The 23597-nt window shown below is 34.5% G+C and overlaps 1 protein-coding gene and 1 long non-coding RNA gene across 4 annotated transcripts in view; one reads left to right on the top strand and one right to left on the bottom strand.

Moving 5' to 3' along the window:
• Positions 1–16512, top strand: part of LOC125653195 (uncharacterized) — a 27510-nt gene extending 10998 nt beyond the window's left edge. The window contains exons 15-31 of one of the 3 annotated variants that reach the window (XM_056141958.1): positions 2052–2114; positions 2948–2971; positions 5868–5917; positions 6723–6816; positions 7170–7240; positions 7360–7492; positions 8123–8308; positions 8754–8933; positions 10256–10398; positions 11022–11067; positions 11344–11498; positions 12102–12222; positions 12519–12638; positions 12877–13012; positions 13101–13273; positions 13944–14010; positions 14101–16512. In XM_056141958.1, coding sequence (XP_055997933.1) covers positions 2052–2114; positions 2948–2971; positions 5868–5917; positions 6723–6816; positions 7170–7240; positions 7360–7492; positions 8123–8308; positions 8754–8933; positions 10256–10398; positions 11022–11067; positions 11344–11498; positions 12102–12222; positions 12519–12638; positions 12877–13012; positions 13101–13273; positions 13944–14010; positions 14101–14183 — 1845 coding nt within the window. In that variant the 3' untranslated portion in view covers positions 14184–16512. Of the gene's footprint in view, positions 1–2051; positions 2115–2944; positions 2972–5867; positions 5918–6722; positions 6817–7169; positions 7241–7359; positions 7493–8122; positions 8309–8753; positions 8934–10255; positions 10399–11021; positions 11068–11343; positions 11499–12101; positions 12223–12518; positions 12639–12876; positions 13013–13100; positions 13274–13943; positions 14011–14100 lie in introns of all 3 variants that reach the window. The other 2 variants (XM_056141951.1, XM_056141961.1) reach the window with 2 other exon arrangements.
• LOC125654520 (uncharacterized) lies at positions 10681–23597 on the bottom strand. The gene is made up of 2 exons (XR_008796248.1): positions 22757–23597; positions 10681–11477 (listed from the first exon to the last, which is right to left on the bottom strand). It is a non-coding gene; the product is annotated as an uncharacterized LOC125654520 (long non-coding RNA).

The following is a 23597-nucleotide window of genomic DNA, read 5'->3' as shown; positions in this document are numbered from 1 at the left end:
TTGAGATGGGTAAAGAAAGAACTCACAGTATATCTTGTGTAAGTTTGAGCGGGTAAAGAAAGAACTCGCAGTATATCTTTTGTAAGTTTGAGATGGGTAAAGAAAGAACTCACAGTATATCTTGTGTAAGTTTGAGATGGGTGATGGGTAAAGAAAGAACTCACAGTATATCTTGTGTAAGTTTGAGATGGGTAAAGAAAGAACTCACAGTATATCTTGTGTAAGATTGAGATGGGTAAAGAAAGAACTCACAGTATATCTTGTGTAAGTTTGAGCGGGTAAAGAAAGAACTCGCAGTATATCTTGTGTAAGTTTGAGCGGGTAAAGAAAGAACTCACAGTATATCTTGTGTAAGTTTGAGCGGGTAAAGAAAGAACTCACAGTATATCTTGTGTAAGTTTGAGCGGGTAAAGAAAGAACTCACAGTATATCTTGTGTAAGTTTGAGATGGGTAAAGAAAGAACTCGCAGTATATCTTGTGTAAGTTTGAGCGGGTAAAGAAAGAACTCACAGTATATCTTGTGTAAGTTTGAGCGGGTAAAGAAAGAACTCGCAGTATATCTTGTGTAAGTTTGAGCGGGTAAAGAAAGAACTCGCAGTATATCTTGTGTAAGTTTGAGCGGGTAAAGAAAGAAGTCACAGTATATCTTGTGTAAGTTTGAGATGGGTAAAGAAAGAACTCGCAGTATATCTTGTGTAAGTTTGAGATGGGTAAAGAAAGAACTCACAGTATATCTTGTGTAAGTTTGAGCGGGTAAAGAAAGAAGTCACAGTATATCTTGTGTAAGTTTGAGCGGGTAAAGAAAGAACTCACAGTATATCTTGTGTAAGTTTGAGATGGGTAAAGAAAGAACTCACAGTATATCTTGTGTAAGATTGAGATGGGTAAAGAAAGAACTCGCAGTATATCTTGTGTAAGTTTGAGCGGGTAAAGAAAGAACTCACAGTATATCTTGTGTAAGTTTGAGATTGGTAAAGAAAGAACTCACAGTATATCTTGTGTAAGATTGAGATGGGTAAAGAAAGAACTCACAGTATATCTTGTGTAAGTCTGAGATGGGTAAAGAAAGAACTCGCAGTATATCTTGTGTAAGTTTGAGCGGGTAAAGAAAGAACTCGCAGTATATCTTGTGTAAGTTTGAGCGGGTAAAGAAAGAACTCACAGTATATCTTGTGTAAGTTTGAGCGGGTAAAGAAAGAACTCACAGTATATCTTGTGTAAGTTTGAGCGGGTAAAGAAAGAACTCACAGTATATCTTGTGTAAGTTTGAGATGGGTAAAGAAAGAACTCGCAGTATATCTTGTGTAAGTTTGAGCGGGTAAAGAAAGAACTCACAGTATATCTTGTGTAAGTTTGAGCGGGTAAAGAAAGAACTCGCAGTATATCTTGTGTAAGTTTGAGCGGGTAAAGAAAGAACTCACAGTATATCTTGTGTAAGTTTGAGCGGGTAAAGAAAGAACTCACAGTATATCTTGTGTAAATTTGAGTGGGTAAAGAAAGAACTCGCAGTATATCTTGTGTAAGTTTGAGATGGGTAAAGAAAGAACTCACAGTATATCTTGTGTAAGTTTGAGATGGGTGATGGGTAAAGAAAGAACTCGCAGTATATCTTGTGTAAGTTTGAGATGGGTAAAGAAAGAACTCACAGTATATCTTGTGTAAGATTGAGATGGGTAAAGAAAGAACTCGCAGTATATCTTGTGTAAGTTTGAGCGGGTAAAGAAAGAACTCGGAGTATATCTTGTGTAAGTTTGAGCTACAATTTAACAGTCTCCATAGAAGCACAGCTAACAAACAAAATTATCTGAATCTGTGTAGCTTAATATGAAATCAAGTGGTTGTTTTGATTTATAGAAGATTTTGAATAAAACTATTTGTTCACTACCTCCCCCCCCCCCCCCTCCTCCTCCACGTCCCCCCCCCCCCCCCCCCCAATTCTGTTTGAAGATTTGTAGAACAAAATTATCCAAATTGCCTATCAGCATTCAAGAGATAGAAGTATGTTCTTTTACATGATATCTTTTTTCAATTTATATATTTTGCTCAACAGGCCGATGAGCTTGAGAAAATGAATAATGTATTCCATGAGTCTACCTCGGAGCAATCCTTACCAGTAAGTTCTTAATTAAAAAATCTATATACATAATATAGCATATCATATACCTTTATATCATTTTTTTTTTCTTATGTTGATATAGCTTGCTTGACCTTTTCAGCTGATTTTACATTTAGCTTTGACAAGAAAATTACTAATTAATTAACCTACTCGTTTAGCATTAATCATAACTTTCATCCGTGTTTCTGTGAATTTTGATACATTGCTATTAAATCATATGAAAGAGAATGACCTGGATGAAAACTACATATACAAATATCTACATTTCCAGTGTTTTTGCCTCTGATGTCTTTACTAATTGTAATGAAAGCCATTTCGTTGTGATGTAGCTGTGAACACTGTGTTATGTTGGTAGATATTACACCAGTAATTTGTCTATTTTAATTATTTTAACGACTGGGAATTCCAACAGAAATAAAAGTAGATTGTAAATGTAAAAATAAATTTCAGTTTTGAAAATATATATATATAAGGGTATGAACTGCAATGCTTCAAGCTGGCATGCTTTTCATGAAGTACAGCTGCACTAACATGCTTCACGAAGCATGTCAGCGTGAGGTTCATGCCGTCATATATTTTCAAAATTGAAATTTACTTTATAGATATATGCATTTTATACTTTAGTACAGTGTATAGGCTTTTGAGTATTACATGCGTTTTCAAACTTTGATATTGTATACAGTTGTGGCGTAGAGCCTGTGTAGATATAGACTTTGATACATGTATTAGCTAGAAATGCATTTGACCTGAAGAGAGTTTTTGACTGAAATATGGTAGCTTCCACATATCCTATCTATGGTGTAAAGATGTCACTTGTGTATTGATAGCAGATGAAAAGAATGTTCTACAGAAAGGTACACTTTTATACTGCATCTAAATATGTAGCCAGATTTGGTTTTTTATGCTTTAATTCTTAATTTTGTAGAGTTTTAGAATTATGCATATATATATTGTAACTCCAGCTGTACTTTATTTCTCATTTTCTCTGACACCCTGTAGCAAATTTAGGAGAAAGAAATCTAATACAGTGCTTGTAATCTGGGCTGTGTTCAAGATTGTAGCGGCTAGTCAAGGGGCTAGGTATGGTAGCTGATTTGTGCCATTTTACAATTTGGCCACTTTTCATTACGTTGAATTTAAAAAGTAGCTAATATCATTATTTTGTCATCTTTTCGTTATTTCAGGATGAAAGTCAGTAAAAATTGTTTTGTTGCTTTTTGCCTCGAAATAACAAAAAGACGATAAAGTGTAAAATGACACAAATCACCACCATACCTAGCCCTTAGGCTAGCTTTTTACAATCTTGAATGCAGCCCTGATTTCTTAAAGAATACACCATGCATGTGATCTGTAAACATTTTGTTTACAATGCTAATTGGAGCATTTTCTAGTTTCTAAGGTGACAGAATCTAGGAACACCTTGAAGAATCTTCCCGATTCCTACCAGTTACCTTTATTGCAACTTGATGTTCAGGTTATGAAATCAAACAATGGGATGCTTAGATTTATAAAAATAACTTTACATGGAATGTTTCCCTCCTGAAATGTAGGGTATCAAAAATTGTTATTTTATATAGATTTAACATTGGAAGGATAATTTTAGGAGACTGAAGATGAAAGTCTACCATGATGTTGTTGAGTCTTGTATTTATAATTAGATAACAATATCAATAGCAGGAGTATTGTTGTTGGTACTGACACACACTTCTACATGGACATTGTTTTCACTTACTTTTTTGCTCTGCTCTGCCATACTAGATTAATTGAAATATATATGCTTTGAAAGATATGGCATGGAATAGAAAGAGCATGCTGCACCTAGCATGTTTGGCTCTGTTGCATTAAAAATCCACTGCTGAAGGAAATTTAGAACATGCTAAAGTGATACTGTACTGCACTAAATCTCTAAAAAAAATCCTTTAGTATACATAAATTAATATAGCTATAGAAGGGGGGAGCATCCCCCTCCCTCCCTCCCCCCACCAAAGAAAAAAAATACAATGTACACATGTTTTAAAGGTTTGGCAAAGATCAACCAGGTTTTGGTCAGAAGTCTTAACTTTTGAAATTTTTTCTTATTTTTGTTAACTGTGTTCCTAATTGTTATACATGTGTGTGTGTAATGTCAGGAGATGTTTGCATGGATTTGTGGTGTAGAAATTTTGTGTGGTGTGGAGTTGTATGTATTAAATACCGCATATCATTAACAGCCTTATATATCTTGAACATGTGTATCTTAATATGGTATGTGAATGTTCGGCTGTATTTGGGTAAAAGCAAAAACTTGGTTTTCCAGTTTCTTGGAAAAGGCAAAAAAAATAAATAAATTACAAACGAAATTCAAGAACAATGTTCCTGAAAAAATAAATAAATCCTGTGCCACCACTTGAAGAAGAACAGAAATGGTATCTTGTATCATGTAGATGGTTTTTGATCATACATCTTCTTGTAATGTTACAATAATTCATGATAATATGATTGCTTTAGAGCAATATGATAACGATTCATTTTCAATGAATTTTTATATTTCTATTGAACACGTTTGAATCTTAGTTAAATAAGCAATTAACTGATATCTGATAGGTACTGTAATATTGTTTGTCCTTGGTGCTAGGACAATTTATTCTCATAAACTAGAAGAGCATGCTCTTGTCTGATCTTGATTTAAGAGAACATTATCATCCCAGGACAGCCAAAATGTACAGACTGTGGAAAAAAGTTCAAAAACACTTGAAATTTTTACTATACTTCTCATACAAACATTTTTTCAAAATATTCATGTGAAGCCATTTTTAACCCAATTTATATATATCAAATTTAAACTTAGAACTCAGAATTCTCTGTGGTTTTGTACAGTAGTTCTTACTGCACAAGTGCTGGATAATATGATTCAAACACCGGATATAAATATTTGGTTGTAGAGTTCAAAAGAAATAAACTGGTAAACAAATAACATTGTTTGCAATCAGATCATTAAATTTCCATTCATTCATTTTATTCAGGTATAAGATATCACAGAATGTCGTGATTATAAATTTAAAACATATTTGAAACCTGACATAATCTATAGCACTATGCAGTGATAACAGTTATAGAGTAACTAATATAATAATCTGACATTGAATGATATGATAACATATATAAAAGCTGAAATTAACTTATTTCCAATGAGGTCCTTATAATTACATGTACATAATAAATATGATTACTAGACATGTACAATACAAGTATTGAATGATTAGGTACAGGATCATTTCAAAATTATGTAGAAAAATTAAAAACATTTATGAGATTAAAGCTTGAAGTTTGTAAACATTTGATCAAAAATACATGTAGCTTAATATCAATATTTTGAAGAAAAAAACCCATGTGTCTGGGTAGTGTAGTGGTTAACACACTCGCTTCTCACTGCTGCGACCCGAGTTCGATCCCTGTGATCGGTAGTAGTTGTATGTGATAGGGTACAGCGGTCACCTGCTCAGACATGTGGGTTTCCTCCGGGTACTCTGGTTTCCTCCCATAAAATGACCCCTTGCGTTAACATCTTTGCAAGTTGGTAAATAGCTAGTATATACAGTGTAGCTAATGTTTCTTGTTGTTAAGTCCGACTTTAAAAAATGAAGATTATTATTTATTATTGTATGAAAAATATAGTGAAATTTTGAACCATTCCGATACCTTTATCTGCTGTCTGTTCTTGCTTTAAGATGTTTTTATGGTTTATTCAAAAGTAAATTTTGTCATCCACAGGTGCAATTCAAAAGTGAAGGAGGACTAAGGGTTATAGGATACGAGAAAATGTAAGATTTTGTCCAAAATTCAAATTGAATAAATTGAATTATTGCATTGCATACCCATTATCTTTTTTGTGTGTCTTGATTTCATAATGTGATCCGACTTTCTGGATCACCACCCTGTTTGTAATGAGTATCACGACCCTGTGAAATTGATGACATCACAATACATTCTGTGTATATGCACCTATTTTAGTGGGATTCATATTTTGTGCCTTTTGTGCTTATTGATCAAGACCACTAGTTTATGGTTGCACCAAAATCTGAGCATCTCTATATAATATTGTAGACCACAGAAGTGCTAATTCATGATTTTGCTAATCAGTGCATCAGCTAAGATTTCACTAAACTTTAGATATACACAATAATAAGCACACATATAAAATTATAGGGTATGTTTTTTTGTTTTTGTTTTTTATAATTTATATTTTTATAGGGTATGTTTTTATGGAAATGGATTGAGCACATCACAAGCAGGACTGCATATATTGAAAATTCTTTGTCTTTTTGCCAATCAATGATTAATTTGTGATCATCTTAGCTTGTATTTAAAATATATGTAAGAGGGTATATAATGAATTTATCATTACTTCAATACCTCGATCTGCAGAGTTGGATAACGTCTCATGGACAAGTGTGGATCATCAGATAAAACTTCATGCTCTGCATCTCATGTGATCTGATGACCTGTACCTGTAAACGCCACTTGATCCAACTCTTGTTATCATGGTCAATATATCGCAGTAATGTACACTGTATGTACCAAGTTTTAACCAACGTATCATTTATACATATTTGAACACATTTTTAGGAATGGAGAACTTGGAGGAGGAAAAATCTCACGATACATACCTCTGTCTGTTTTAAGTCAGTTACAGAACATAGACCATACAGTCAACAATAAGGTAGGACATGTTCATAGTTCACCGGATTAGTCACGGTGTTGCATTTACTATATTATCATATGTGATGTGGAATTTTAAAGCTCTTGAGATTGAAATTTGTATTTGCTCTGTCTGTTGATGTGTTTTGTCTGTCCATCTTGTTCATTAACTGTAGTCATTGAATTTGAAATATACAGTTGAAGGACTTTTTTCTACGTGTAGTTGAACTGAAAGGTCAAGGTCAAATTCTTTTTTACCTATAAAGTTTACGGTAAAATGGACTTGGGTCATTATTTAGTGTTTTGTAAACAGAATTGGTTGTTTTAATATTTTTTTTTATTATTCCCACAATTAATTACTAGAATCTTCTGTAGCATCAACATGTTAGCCAGCAGTTCAGGAATATGACTTTTTACCAAAAACTTGCAGACAACCTTGGTAACAAGTAAGTTATAATCTGATCAGTGCAGGTAATTGTTGCTATTTTTAAAGAAATTTCATTAGAACTCTAATGATGCTTGAAATATGAATATAGGCTAATAGAATGATTTCCCCCATCTTAAGGACCACCATTGAGGAGGATTGGATGGCCAGTGTACAGTTAACTCCCTTAAAGCAGACCCTGACCAGAATCCTTCTACAAACTATAGAGAGCTTGGCTGATTCACAGTGGGAACTCAGGAGAATAACAAAACAGGTGATTATTGATACCCCACCCCAACAAAGTATGCATGCTATACCCGTCATATTGTTCACATCCTAGGTCAAAATCTTAACAACTGGTTTATTCTAAAATCAATATACTATTGTTAATGCTTCTAATGCTGCATGGGATCCACCATGTCCATTGTGTGGATGAATAGTTTTCTCCTGAGATTCTGAATACTAAGATACAGAATATAGCTCAGTATTGACCAATTTGAGGACATGTAGACATCTGGAAGTGAACAAGAAGCAGTGGATACTGTACTTGTGACAGTGATGCATACACATATGTACTTTTGGGATAGGTTTTGGGAGGAATGATTTTTGGTACCACTGACACTAAGGTGCTTCATGAAGAATGCCAGCTTGAAGTGTTGCAGTGCATACCCTCATGTATCTTAAAAAATGAAATTCATTTCTTAAATACACTATATATGATCATGTAGGATGAATATTTCTGCTTCCTCTCTACATGTAGGTGTTGCCTTGCTTGGCTGAGGTAATATGGTGGTATGACATATGAATATTTCTGCTTCCTCTCTACATGTAGGTGTTGCCTTGCTTGGCTGAGGTGATACGGTGGTATGACATATGAATATTTCTGCTTCCTCTCTACATGTAGGTGTTGCCTTGCTTGGCTGAGGTGATTCGGTGGTATGACATAAACATACTTGAGGAAATCTGGCAGACTCATCTGTCTCCCAGACCCAGTCTGCTGACCTATGCTGCGGTTATGCTTCTACAGGAATCCATCCTCCACTGTACTCGCCTCAATCCACTGATACAGAGACCACCAGCCACTTGGCAGGTATGACATAGATTTTAAAAAAAAAAATAGTGATATTCAAAAGTCAAAAAATTGATTTTATATAAAATTTTATTAAAAAGATAAAAAGTTGAAACCTTCCCACAAGGCCTGTATGACTGGTGCTTGTCCCCAGTTTCCCTTGTGCTAGTTACAGACTCCCTCTGGGTAAGGGAGGAGTCCATTGTATGTGATACAGCCAGGTGGACTGATTCAAAGCAGATAAAGCAGCTTGTCCAATGCAAAACATCAAGTGCTCACTCTTGGATTCAAACCAGTGAACTTCTGGTTACTAGCAAGACAACTGTGGCAACTGAACCATGTGCTCCATGAAATCTAATTACAAAGCTTAAATCTTTGTATCTATTATTGATGTCACTCTGAAGTATCCTACTTGGTCAGCAATTATGATATATATCATAGTTAGTTATTTTCTTTATTTTTGTAGCATGAGGATTCCTGTAAACAGATTGTCCAAAAGATAGTGTCCATTGTTACTGATCAGATACCCTCTTGTCTGCCTAGCCTGGACAAACTTGTACAACGATCACGATACGACAGACTGTCTGTCATGACCTGCACGACTATCATTCTGGCTCATGCTCAGTTTGATATTCCATCCAACCAGGTTATAAAAATTTCAATTTTGATAACTGTAAACGGCTAATAAGCGAATCCTTATTCATGATTTCTAAATCAGAAATGATATCGTATACGGTAATACAACAGGTCTTTTTGCACATACTGTTCTTGTATAAGGCAATATCTAAAGAAGTATACCAGATAAGTAGAATTTTTAGTGAGGATTTAATTTTGGCATTATTAGCAACAGTGTTGAATATTGCTAAAATATTTATTTCATGTCAAAGGTAATAGCTATCTTTCTGGGATATATAAAGTCGCTAAAATTAGCTCTCGTTAAATATATGTACCCATATTCTATGGAGAAATTTCTGAATTTATGTCTTGCTAAAAATATCCCTTATACGGTATATAAGCTATAAAAGCTATGATTATTTAAAATTCTTTACAAGATATTATATAAATTAATATAGCCTTTTGATGATAGATACTTTGATCTCGGACAAAAATTAGTTCTACTGCATGAACACAAAGATCAAAGTTTCTCAGGGGTCACTTTATATGTTTATAGATAATACTGAATCATAAGATTATATTTATTTCAGTATTATTTTTCTATTTCACTTGTTTTCTTCATTTATTAAACAATTTAACCCAGGTATTTAACATACAAACAATAAGCCAGTTTCGAGATACGAACTCTTCTGTGTAGGAGGTGCATTTAGTGGAACTTTGAATGACTAAGTGGGACAGAGTGGACCTACAGTCAGCGAGTAAGATGATGAAATGTATTAAAAGCGGCTTCTCTTTTAATATGTAAATGTGGGAAATACAATATACTATCGAAAGAAATGTTTTACTAAAGTGGAAACATAAAAACAATGTCATATTTGCAAGTAATGTCTTAGACATGGTACTTATGACCAACGAAATAACGTGATATGATAAGAATTCTATGTATTTAATTACTCCCTAAATACTTATAACTTACTTAGTTTGTGTATCAGTCGAATACGGGTGATCTAACAGTGTATGAGAAACTTACACATTCACTTACACAGTGATGAATATTAGTCCCACTCCCGCGTGTAAACAAATTGTTTCGCGCCTCACTATATACGAGAGTTCTCCAAAGGTAAATAACTCGGGTGTATCTTGAAACCGGTGTATTGTATTCATATCGATCTCATTTCATTTGACATTTTCCATTAACTTGCCCAATTTTTCTCGTTCTTGAAAAGGGCATGTGTATTTTTCGTAAGATGCAAGTATCATAAGATATATTAGTGCATCACATGATAAATCCTAGAAATCTCATTGGATAACGTATCATAAGCTTTGTTAGTAATAAGATATGCTTTTATCTAGAGAGTCAGCCAGATTGCTTCGGTGCTGTCGTACTGGAAGCTGTTGTTCGGGTTTACCCATCCAAACACAAGGATTACAAAGGAACTCCTACAGCAGGGCATGGATATAAGGCTCTTCTCCTCTCCTTTTGAAGGATACTTAAGGTAATTCAGATGATTAGCTTTTTTTATTCAGGGAAAGGTAAACACAGTAATGTTACTTGGAAAATAGTTACCAGTACATTGGCAGTAATAGATACCAGTATATTGACAGTAATTGCTCTCAAGTATACTGAACATGTAGTAATTAAATAAATATTAATATACCTCGGAATGTATTGTTGCTGCCTCTGGTGCAGAATGAATTTTTAACTATGATGCAGAGTGAATTGTTAGGGATACTCAATTTTATCAATCTCAAAATGCCCTCTAATAATGCCAAAATTAAAAATTCTGCATGTTCTGTATTTGTATTGACAAAAATAGAAATCATTATCCATGTATTGACAGAAATAGTTATCAGGACTTATTAATCACCAGAAATGTAATACATGTAGTAAAAATAATATCCTTTATATGCTAATTACCAGAAATGTAATAATAATGATGATATCCTTTGTATATACAGGACTGCACAATATTAGTTATCATGCAACCTATTTGACATTGTGGTCCTATCTTTAACCATAGACGTAAAGCGTTTAGGTCTTTGCTTTAACATATACATGTATACATATCTAGAACATATATCTTAATGTCTCACCTTTTTGTACTTTACTCTGTTTTAGTTGTTGTCTGGTCAAACCAGAAAACAAGTTTCAATGTGCCAAACAGGTAAGACATAATTTCATCCACCATGACAGCTAAATGGAGGCTTTTTACATATATTCATACAATTTGTTTCCTTACATTGTGACATTGTTTCTAAATACAATATGAATTTTTCAGATTCAATAAACACAATTTTTGACAATCCTTAAGAAAAACTTTTAAAGTAAGGTTTATAGAAGAATATAATTTTCACTGAAGTGAAGTAGGAAGTCACAACCAATTATCTTTCATGCTCTGAAGAAAAAAAAAAGATTTAATCAACCAAATCAAAATTCACAGGTTGAGAAAGTGTTTATCAGCGAGTCACATCGAGCTTTACAAAGTTTCCTTCAGAAGTTACCGGTGGAGAGCATATCTTCTCTGATGCCCATTATTGCCCACTGTGCAGGACTCTTCATAGAAGAGAGTTCAATCTGCAAAAACATGAGAGAGTGGTAAGTAAACTGGAAAAACAGACATAAACACTCATGTTCTTTGCTGAAAAACGTTCTTGCCAACCAATACAACTCCGATATAACTGATCCTGACAGCAATGTACACCCTCCGGACCAACTCTTGTGGTAATGTTGATATATAGCTTGCTTGATTCTGATATGATCCGAGTGGAACTAAGCCGGGTGTACCCAGGGATATGCTAAAAATAAAGTCACCTAGTTAAAGTACGGTAATAAAAATGTTGCCTTTCTATCATATGAAAATCATTTGGCATAGAAAAGGCCAACACTTTTACAAGTGCTGTTTATTTCACTAGTGTACCCGAATTAAAATCCTTATCTCTTAGAATTAGCCACTTCGATACTGCTGTCTCTAAGACGCCATTTTGAAGCTGTCCACGCTCATCAAAGTTTTCCGACTCAATGGGTGGGATGCATACGCAATTCTGACTCATAATTGTGTGTTGCTGGTAATCACCGGTTTACTCGAATGTGCCAGATCGTTAGAGTCACGTGTGCTATAGAGATTCATATTGTTCCGTTGCATTAAGTATTCAATTACAAGCTAGCACTAAGTATTCAAATCAATGTCTGTGTTTGTAGTTTACAGAGTGTGGGGGTAAGAGTGGTGGAGTATGTAACACAGGCCAGGGAGGACAAACAAAACTGTTTAATGTGTCTCCATCTCACTCTGAAAGAACTGGCAGCCATTATCACCATGAAGGTAGGGGCTGAGCAACATGCATGTACCCTGTACTCTGTTCAATTTGATCTTTCAAAAATGTGGTATTAAATGTTAATCAACTTTAAAATCTGTTAAACCCCTTAAATTGAAAGTTAGTGGAATATTGTTTTTTGGTGTCTCTCTTTCTGTTTGTTTGTATATCTGTCTGCAACATGAACCCAGGTCACGACTTTCAAAGTACACAGATAGAAACTTGATACCCGTTGAACCAAAATGATCAAGTTCAAATCAATCTGCCACAATATATAGAGACTAATGGCTATATCCATTTTCAGAGTGCTGAGGTACATCTACTGCAGAAGATCTTGAACATCTATCTGATTCTGTGTAAACCTTTGAATCCTGTCAAGCATCTGCGGTCCATTATTTTGGCCCTTTGTTCCCGAGTCAGTGAGGTATGGTAACATTTACAATAACTATGTTTACATGCATGTACTGCAAGAGGGGTCTCCCATATCCAACTCACTTTTAACTCAAATGTAAGACACAGTGTAATAGCATTCATACGTATATATTACAGTGAGACTGAGACAGATCCACGCGATAAAATTTGAATCAATGTCTCATATTAATATGCTATGCATTTATGAAGTATCTGTGGAAATAAAAGGAAAATATTGTACTTGTCAACAGGGTATACACTTCAGTGTAGATCATTCTCCACGACCAAACGATGACCTCTGCATACTGTCCAATGACATTCCATTGACCAGTACTAATAGTTCAGAATCTCTCAGTGATCTAGATGTGGAAGACACTGTCATTATAGGTAAGAAACCAGACTTGTTCTCTATAATCTTTAATATTACATGCATGTATTTTCATATACAACATAGCAGCTTTTGTGCTCTTTAAAGGAAGTCCAGGACATTTCCCAGAATCCCTCACATTAAATTTGAGCAACAGTAGCCTTCCTTCAGGCCGTATAAGCTCTTTGAGCCAAAGCAGTGAGAGAAGTGGCACCAAGTCTCCAACTGACAAAGATTCTGAGAGCTCTGACTGGGATAGCTGGGACGACGATGATAATGAGGTCAGTGATTACCTTGTATTGTAATCTTAATATGTGTAAATCAGCCAAGTGTAGAATGCTATGCTATTATAAGAAGACTCTGAATATAATTCTTGTAATCATCAGTGAAGGTTGCAAAATACTGTATAAATCATTAGGGATGTTCCATGTAAATCTGACTGCTAGGGGAGAGCACCTGTTAATGATGGGGATGAGGTTCTTGGGTGGTGATAACAAAGCTTTGTTTTCCTTTACTGTTAAATACCCCCTGTGATTTGATGAAGCAGCCCCTATGGAATAGATGTTCAATATTCCATATAAAAGTGTTGGTCACTAAGACGCTCTTTTATTACATCATACACTGTATATTAGAAATGCACTTGATATGTATATGAAAATTTTTATTTGATACTCTGGAACCAATCTGACAAACTGCAGGCATTATTATATTTTGGAATTCATTCTCTTTGGGTATGGGTAAGATTAATTTGCAAATACACTGAGACACATAGAATCCTTTCATATTTGTTTTTACAAGAAAGCGGGTTAACAAACTTTATATTTCTTAGATACATGATAAGATGTTAGTCCCCGAGAATGTATAGTGTCCCTGAGACAAGATGAAAAGTTGTTGCATGATACTCATTGATTGGTGAGAATGTTTTAAAAAAAAAATGTTCCTAATTTGCAGGAGCAGTCAGCATTGACACAAGCATTTGGAGAGTTCCTGAAGAAGTTACAGAAAGTCTGTGATGCAGGTAAACTGGTGTACTATTGAAAAGAGAGAAAAAACAACATCAAAACAACTACAAATACCCAATAAAAATACTTGGTCTTTCCCTTTACAGGTTCTCATGGTGTATTTGAAGCAGAAATAAAAAAGTTGGATACAAGAGAAAGATCACTCATTAGAGAAATTATGTCTAATTAATAAAGTTATGCACAAGTTGTTAGAAATAACCATTATTGTCTATTTATTTCATAATTAATGTTACTTGTTATTATTTGCTAATCTAATTGTATTAGAATTGTTGTTAGTGATAATCTCTTCAAATCACAAAAGTAGATTGTATTTCAAGGCGTGTACATAAGATTAGTAAATACAAAATGTTAAGCATTAATATAACTTCATATGGTGACTAAAATGAAAATATCTGTTATCAGATTTTAATGTGTTTTTTTATGTCAATTTGATATTGACAATAATATATCTAACCGATATTTATTTTTAGAGGATATTGTATATTTTCATAATTGTTTATTGTTTCATATTATTTATGGTTGGCATGGTTTTTGGTACATGTGTATTTCTGGTCTGCACAAATTGATTGTTTTATGCATGTGAAAAATCTGTAGTTTAGGTTTCCATGTTTAAAAATGTCACATTTAGTTTAGTTTAGATTCTACCTCATTTAAGTTCTGTCTGCAGTGATGGTATAGTACATTGTAATTGAAACAATAGCTGTTTTACAAACTCATAATTTATACAGTTTTACTAAACCTGTGATAAGAATTTCAAGTGTTTTGTTTCTATTTAAGGCTGTAGTTATAGGCATTATATAAAAATTTAACATCAACACCACCCTCCCACATTTTTCTCGTTTGGTGATAAATAATTTAATTTAGAAATAGTTTAAATACAAATTTTATAAATTTGATTTAATTCAATAAAATTCCATATAATATTGAGCAATACAAGAGTTTTCATATTAGGATGGTGGTGCTTGAGAATCAGATAAAAGTATTTTCCCTAATTTAACTGGTTGAGATTTTGAGCAAGTCTTTATGAGGACAGTGAAACCGATATATTAAATTTAAAACTTGTTTTCCATACGTTTTTTTTTTATTTATTGTCTGTAAACCCCTTTACCATGAAAAAATTTAATTATAATAATTAACAGCAGAATAGAGGTTAAGCTACATATAAGCAATGTGGTCCACGGGCCTCTGTATTTATACTAAAAGACATGCTTGATGATATCTGAATTATTGTATGTGTACTTATTTTAGGGTATTTAGAATTTGGCGTAGTTGGAGCTGATGCACTATTTGGTGTAATCATGATTAAGCACTTCTCTATATGACGATGAATAAAGAGGTTTTCATACTTTAGCACAACCATAAATTAGCAGGCTTGCTTCATTGCCAAAATGCTTAGACATTAATCCAGTTCAAATAAGTACACATACACTATGTTTATTGTATCAATGTGATATTATAACACAGTGCTGGTTGTTTATTTACTTGCCAATAGTTTTACTAAAGATTACAGCATTTCCAAGGTATAAAGATGATATTTCAAGGTTTTACTCTTGTGTAGGTGGTTAATTTATAGGGGTATAAAAGGAATGGCAGCATGGGATAAGTGACAATATAGGCCAATTATACAGACATTACCCCCACGCTTCCATTCTTTTCAAATCCCAAACAATCTAGACATTTGTTCTTGATACCGGTATGCATGTTGTGTAAGTTAATTGTTTATGTCAAATACAAAGATCTGTGGGTTTTTTCAATCAATATGTTATATTGAAACAATACAGGATCATCACTAGATAAACCTGTAGTATGTGTAAATATTAGCAGCTCATCCCTATTCTGTCTCGTTACTTATCTAAAGTGGCTCATCACACCAAAATTTAATTTTTAATAGCTCGTTAAAGCACCTCCTTTGAAGTATGATTTCATCATCGAAAGATTGATTGATGCTCTCAATTTACTTAATAAGAATTTTTAGTGGGTTTTTTTTCCTGGTGTGATAAAAAGGGTGTTTTGTTTGCAAATAAGAGATTTTGTTGGAATTTGATATGCATATCTGATAAAACATACCTAAAAGACTTAGATAGAAGCTGTAATTTTTTAATAAAAAAAAAAGATATGTATGAAAATTGTAACGTTTATTTATTTTTTTTTCAAATCTACGGCTAAAATTTTCAATGTCATGAGCCACCTTAAATATGATTATTTCAATATTTGAATGTCATATGGCATTCACTGAAATTTATTGATGGTAAAAAGAAAGTAAAAAAAAAACTGGTATCTTCTTTTGAAACATTCTGATGAGCAAACTTGTTACAATATCACAGGAAAATAATCGTTAGAAGGCTAGCAGATGTACTACTTTTATTTTATTCCGTCCAATATTTTCTATGCTGGATATGAAAATTGTTATTGTTTACTTATTAAATTGTATTTTTCTTGTATTATCAGTAATTTAAACATTGTCATTTTCTATTAATGATTAAATCTTTCTTGTGAAACATGATTTATTAGTATTTTTGGGTCTCCTGGGCCACTGAGTTTGTAAACTAATTGATGCAATCTTTATATGAAATAAGAGTTGTCAGAAGACAACATAGCTCGCTGGGAAGCATTATTCTACTTCACATATCCCCTTTAATTCAAAATGTTAAAGTTTTTAAAAGTAGGCCAAAGTCCAAGGTATCTAGGTCAATAGTTTTGATACCATATGAAAGGCCTGGTCATGAGGCATCTGAGTATGAAATATCAAATCCCTTATCTCCCTTGGTTAAAAAGATATAGCCAAGGTTAAAGTTTTTGAAAAGAAGGTCAAAGTCCAAGGTCAATAGTTCTGGTATCAAAAGAAATCCTTTGTAATGAGACATCTATGTGTGCAATATCAAAGCCTAATCACCCTTGGTTCAAAAGATAGTCCAAGGTCATTAGGTCAATTGTTTTGGAACCAAAACAATCTTTTCATGAGGTATCTATATATAAAATACCAAAGCCCTAAAAACATAAAGACCAGGTAAAAGGTTTTTTAAAAGGAGGTCGAAGTCCACAGTAAAGGTCACTAGGTCGTCAAAAAGTCTTGGTAACAAAAGAAAGGTCTCTTCAGAGACATCTGTATGTGAAATAGCAAAGCCTTATCACCCTTGGTTAAAAAGATGTAGTCCAACTTAGTTTTTGGAAATTAGTCCAAAGTCAAGGTAACTAGGCAGTGGCGTAGCTTCCATTGAGGCAACCGAGGCAGCTGCCTCGGTAAAAAAAAAAAAACCTTTTACGTCGACACCCACCCCCTGCCTCGGTAATATTCGAACCCAAGCTACGCCTATGCTAGGTCAAACGTTTTGTAAAAAAGGTCTCTTCAAGGGGCATATATATGTGAAATATCCCATCCCTATCCCCCTTGGTTTAAAAGATATCCCAGGTTAAAGTTTATAATCAAGGGCCTCAGAGTCGACTCGTCCACGATTTCCAACAACATCTTGTGATCTTTCATTCCGAATCTTTAAAGTTATCTGTGGAATTTCAAGGTCACAAACTAGAAACACGACACATCGGCTTAAGGAATTTACCCATAAAAGCTTCAAAAGTTGTGTGAACGTAAACTGATAAAGTTCAATATCAAAGGTCACTATCCATGGTACCCAATACATCTGCATGAGATGATCACTTATCGGTTCATGTAAAATATCAAAAGCCTACCACAAAAGACAAAAAAAGTAACAGCCCGGACACAATTTGTAGCAGTTATCGATACAATTTATTCTCTTGAAGTCTTCAAATATCTTGATTGCTTTTAAGATCCCTCCCTGCTTAATGGTCATAAGCGCCGAGCATAGGCCTGAATTTGCAGTCCTTCAATGGCAGTGGTTACGTCTTTATATGAGTGAAAGATTCTCGAGAGGGACGTTAAACAATATGCAATCAATCAATCTTGATTACATAAAGTATGAATTCCTGCTTAAGGAAAAATGCTACACTAGAAAAATTTTATATGGATGAAAAGTGAAGGACATGTACAACAATATTTTGAAATTGAAAACTGTCAAATTTAATTTTAAAAAATGCAGTTTTAGTAGAAAGCAATCTGAAAATATTTAAAACCCAGCTATGCGATTTAATCTGAAGGGAACAGACTAATATTGTTGAAATTTATATTTTCATTAATAATTAAAAGGGAAGTTAGCCATTATGACGTCAGTAAGTATTTGACATTGGGGAGGCGAACTGCGTTGATGTGGGCTTAACTAACTAACTAATTAACTAACGTGTTTTGACTTAATTTCAGAAAACCACCAGAATCTTGATATTTTCCCCATTCTTTCAATGTCTTAAATACATCACCTGATTAAAAAAAAACCCACAAAGTTGTTATTATCATCTTTAATTCAAGCATTTAATATTGATTTATAATAAGCATTGTTAATTAAGCAAGTTATGTAGATTAAACTCTATCTCATTAAATCATATACATTGTTTTATTGCATTTTAAAAGCGTCCAAAAATAAAATTTCCGTCCATCCTGTGCTGAAACAAAGTCGTTGGCGACTGTCGAACTGTCCAATGCATCTGTAGCCTCCCTTTGCTACATCATCAAATGATTCAGCCTTTCCTGGGTAGTAGCAGGTAGATAAATCTATACTCAGCCACAGTGCAGAGAATCCTTCCAGTTACTAAAGCCTATGGATATAAGACTGCCCTCGGCATTGGGATAGGAAATTTTGCCCTCCTTTGCTGTGACCATTCAGGTGAAACAACAACACCCAGAGATGCTTTGTGCCAAGTTTGGTTGAAATTGGCCCAGTGGTTCTGGAGAAGAGTTTTAAAAGTTAATGTATTTTCACTATTTTGTTATTATCTCCCCTTGGAGGAGGGCGTGACCCTTCATTTGAACAAACTTGAATCCCCTTCACCCAATAATGTTTTGTGCCAAGTTTGGTTGAAATTGGCCCAGTGGTTCTGGAGAAGATTTTTAAATATCGTCAATGTATTTTCACTATTTTTGCTATTATCTCCCCTTGGTAAAGGGCATGGTCCTTCATTTGAACAAGCTTGAATGCCCTTTATTCAAGGATGCTTTGTGCCAAGTTTGGTTGAAATTGGCCCAGTGGTTCTGGAGAAGATGAAAATGTAAAAAGTTTACAACGACGACCAAATTTCGGTCAGAAAAGCTCATATGAGCCTTCGACTCAGGTGAGCCCAAAACTTCTTCCAAATCAGCACGAGAAAATTATAAATATTTCTTAAACCATGAATATGAAATGACCTTGTGACCTCGAAAGAAATAGGGGTAATCTACTCTTAAGTAGAATCAGTGTAACAAGTTTGATGTCTGTCAAGGAAAAGGTTTTCAAAGATAACAAGCAGACAATATCATACTATGTCCAGTTTGACCCTTGAACTTGTGACCCCAAAATCAATAGAGATGGAGTTATCTACTACTTTGGATGTATCAATGTAAAACAACTTTTTTTTCAATGGGGGGATAAATATACATTTCACTGTTACCCTAAGATTAAAATACGTATGACTGAAATAGAGCAAATACGACATGTCCGATGAAGTTGCTATATGTACTAAAAAGCATGTGGTGATGAAAACTCTCAATAAATCATTCAATTTTCTATCAATATGAATGGAAATTTTGGAATATATACATGAACTAACACTTTTGATGGTGCATTGGTGTTTTCGGCACTTTTGGAGGTGTTTTCAGTAATACTAATAACCCGGTGTTTCCAGTAATACTAATAACCCGGTGTTTCCGCGAATTCCATGGACCGCCAGAATCCATCACTCCTGAAAGTCTGTATAAACACCCACCTCAATATCTAACCAATACAAGTCGTCTTTTAACGAAATTCTACCCTTCCATAAAATTTCATGGAAATCCATTGATAGAAATGGGGTGAAAATACACGAAATAACAGCCACGGAATATTGAGTTGTCCTTCTTTACACATCTTTCTAGCATTTTTTTTTTTTTTTTGTAAAAAAAAATATCTGTGAAATCAACTTCACTCAAGCGTCGACGATATCATGAACGAAATCATTCCATTTGATTTTTTTTTTTCAGATCGGACCACTCGACGATATGAAGGAGGAAGAATTCATAAGATATCTTAATTGATATAGTAAGCAAAACTAGATAGTAGAAACAATTTTACGCTTTAAGAAGGATAGCGATGTACATTTATATTTGTTTATCACCTCAAGATCACTTGAATATATTGCTAGGTGTGTGAATCCGCAAAAATAGACTTGACTCCACAAAACACTAAACAACCTTTTTAGTATTTCATGAATGAATAATTAGATATAAAGTAATAAATCAAATAAATCAAACCTGAAACAAACGCGGTACAAATCGACAACTGTAATGTTTATTACATTTTTAATAAGTTTAAAATACGCTTGATTCATTTCTAGAGATTATACAACTCAAAGGCTGATATTTACAATAACTTCAATGTCCAGTACGTATTGAATTAATTTTGGAAATATTTTTAAAAATACATTAACAGCAATCCCTTAGAAACGAAAACAGAAACGCATGTTGTTTGAAACCCCATATCAGAACAGACCACACTCTTGCACGACTGGTAGTTACTAATATTAATTAGCAGTCCGTAATTATCAGGATATAAATATCAATCTTCTTCAATATAAACTAATGGAATGCTGAAATCATTCATTCAATATAGGTTAATCATAAGAGTTCAGCGATGTTTGACCTTCACCTTGTCATGATTTAGTCAGGTGCAAGGTAGCAGACTAAGATCAATATTTATTGTGATTTATGAAGCTATTGTCAGATGACAGAGCACGGTATCCACTTGACTTGTGGGTATTTTACATGTACCGATACTATGCCAGCACGAAACACGTCTTCTCCATTTCTAATTATAACTCCCTCACTGTACGCATTGTATACTTAGTACCTGAAATTGCCCCAATCATAGTTTGTTGTCACTTGCAGTATTTTTGACTAAAATTGCAATTCTACTTTGAAACTCACTTCCATATTTATGTTATTAGATAAATTCTAGTCAAATTACTTTGTGTTTGGCTTTAAAATACATGTATATACAAGAATGCATTTTTAAATACTCGATTGCATTTCAATTTATTTCCCACATTGTCCCCCTGCAACAAACATTAACATTCTAGCTCGGGTACCCCCGATTTAGACCGACTCATCTGTTGCAGCTACACAAGTAAATTAAAACAGCATGGCTGCGGATTTCAGTGCGCAGCAAATTGATCACACTACACTACTGGAAGTGACAACTAAACTGTCTCCGTTCACCTGACTTTAGGACACACGTTTAGGGCAATTTTGAGGTAGAGAATGCGTCAAGTTAGAGATTTGGATAATACTCGCCTAACGCTAACTACCCCCCCCCCCCCCCCCCCAAGTAACACGTTAGAATAGATACTGTCTGTCCGGATTCGGTGTAACCGTTGCTCTTTCTCGTCGTCGTTTGTAGTTTGAAAACGCCGGCAGTGTGAAATGATTGAAATTTGAATCTTCATCGAACCACAGTTCGTAGTAAACTTGTCAATTTCACTCGCATCACCAACGACTCTGTAGTGCCTTGTTCTAGCAGACTCGGATGGGCAGTAGATTGGATCCATCATCATTGATAGATTCTAACCAGTACATATAATACTGGAAAGAGTTAAATCAGAGCTGAGGCCGTGCTTCTCTTGGAGGAAGATCGTTTCAAGACAGAGGCGTTACTTACAAACCCGATTCTTCAGGATGATTTAAAAGTTCAAGGAGATGCTGGAATCCAAACTTCATCTACAATTCTATAAATATCATACTATGTAGTGTAGTCGGGCTACTTCCATCCAGGACACATATTTTTTCCACCCAGTTGTGGAATGTATTATTGCCTGTGCCTTTACTATCGCCGATACTAATTTATGACGACTTTCCCATCATACATGTCTTTATATTTTCGGCCATTGACACACATCAATCTAAGCCGAAGTTAAGGCAATATAGAAGTATATGTTGTACAATTTTGCCATGAACTTTGGTACAAATTGTCGCCAGGATAATGTTATTCCGAAAGAAAAAAATATGTCAACGGCTTATCACATACACTGTACATTGTAGATTTGTCTCCCTTACTTTCGGATATGACCTTAAAAACAAAAGCAGCGGTCGCAGTATCAGTGCGAGGGCGTTCGTTTTTTAACAGGGAAGTGGTGCGTTCGAGTGTCGCTCGTGCCATGGCCGTGTCACACCTAAGAGAGTTACCAGAATTGGTATGGAACATTAAAATATTTAAAAAGTTTGGGTGGTTTGGGCGACCAACAAGAAACTGGAGACCAGACATGCTGACAGAGCGATATAAGTCTATTTTAAAAAGATATTTACTCTTTCTCTCTCGTTAATGTATCTGTTATGATTGATTGATTGAATATTGTTTAACGTCCCTCTCGAGAATATTTCACTCATATGGAGACGACACCATTGCCGGTGAAAGGCTGAAAAATTTAGGCCTATGTTCGGCGCTTATGGCCTTTCAGCAGGGTGGGATCTTTATCGTGCCACACCTGCTGCGACACGGGACCTCGGTTTTTACGGTCTCATCCGAAGGACCGCCCCATTTAGTCGCCTCTTACGACAAGCAAGGGGGTACTGAGGACCTATTCTAAGTTACCCTGATCCACACGGGACTATCTATTATACCCCATCACTAACACGTCATGAAAATATAACATAATAAGATGTGTACTCACCATTTTGTGTTCAAGCTTCTGTCACAAAGCGATACATCCAGCAATATAACTCATCATCTGAAACAAATTTAAAAGACACTGGGACAGTTTTATATCACTCAATTAGCATTTCTGATCTATTTCTGTTGGTCGCCCAGGTCATTCAAATATTCTGTTTTTAAGATCATTTTCAGAAATGATATCTAGAAAACGCATGAAGTCTTTTTTATCATGCGCCAAAATGTTCAAAAGAATAGTCTTAGTAAGTTCTTAACTTAAAAAAAAAAAACATTTGAAAAGACGTACATGACAAATACTCTTGAAACATGGATGAAGATAATATTGAATGTGTAAAAAAAACCCAACAAAAAACCAACCTAATAATACTTGAAAACTACTCACTGTACACCCTCACCGTCCGTGATCAATCTCAAAACTCCTATAAGGAATTTAAAATTATGAGTTTGTCAAACACGCCCCTGGACATACCAAAGGTGGGATCACGTGCCTTGGAGGAGTAACCATCCCTTGTCGAACGGTCACACCTGCCGAGAGCTCTATATTTTGATCAGGTAAACAGAGTAATCCGCAGTAAAAAAAAATCGGTGTGTTAAGAACGGGGGTATGAAGCACTCAGACAGCATTTGACCCGATGACAGGTTGTACATGTATTGGCAAACTAGGTATGAGCCCATTTTGTTTTCAAGAAGACCGAAAGATGCAACACTCAAACGTTTCTACTCAAAATAAGTAAACAAATGTCAAGTGTTTCATCTCGCATTTGATAACGTTACAGCACAGCTTTGAAAAATGGAGTTATATTAATCAAATCTGGAAAAAATTGTAAAAATGAAAGGTTAGT

The sequence above is a fragment of the Ostrea edulis genome, chromosome 1 (assembly GCF_947568905.1).
Source record: "Ostrea edulis chromosome 1, xbOstEdul1.1, whole genome shotgun sequence".
Taxonomy (NCBI): Eukaryota; Metazoa; Mollusca; class Bivalvia; order Ostreida; family Ostreidae; genus Ostrea; species Ostrea edulis.
This window is presented reverse-complemented; position numbering and strand designations above follow the sequence as displayed.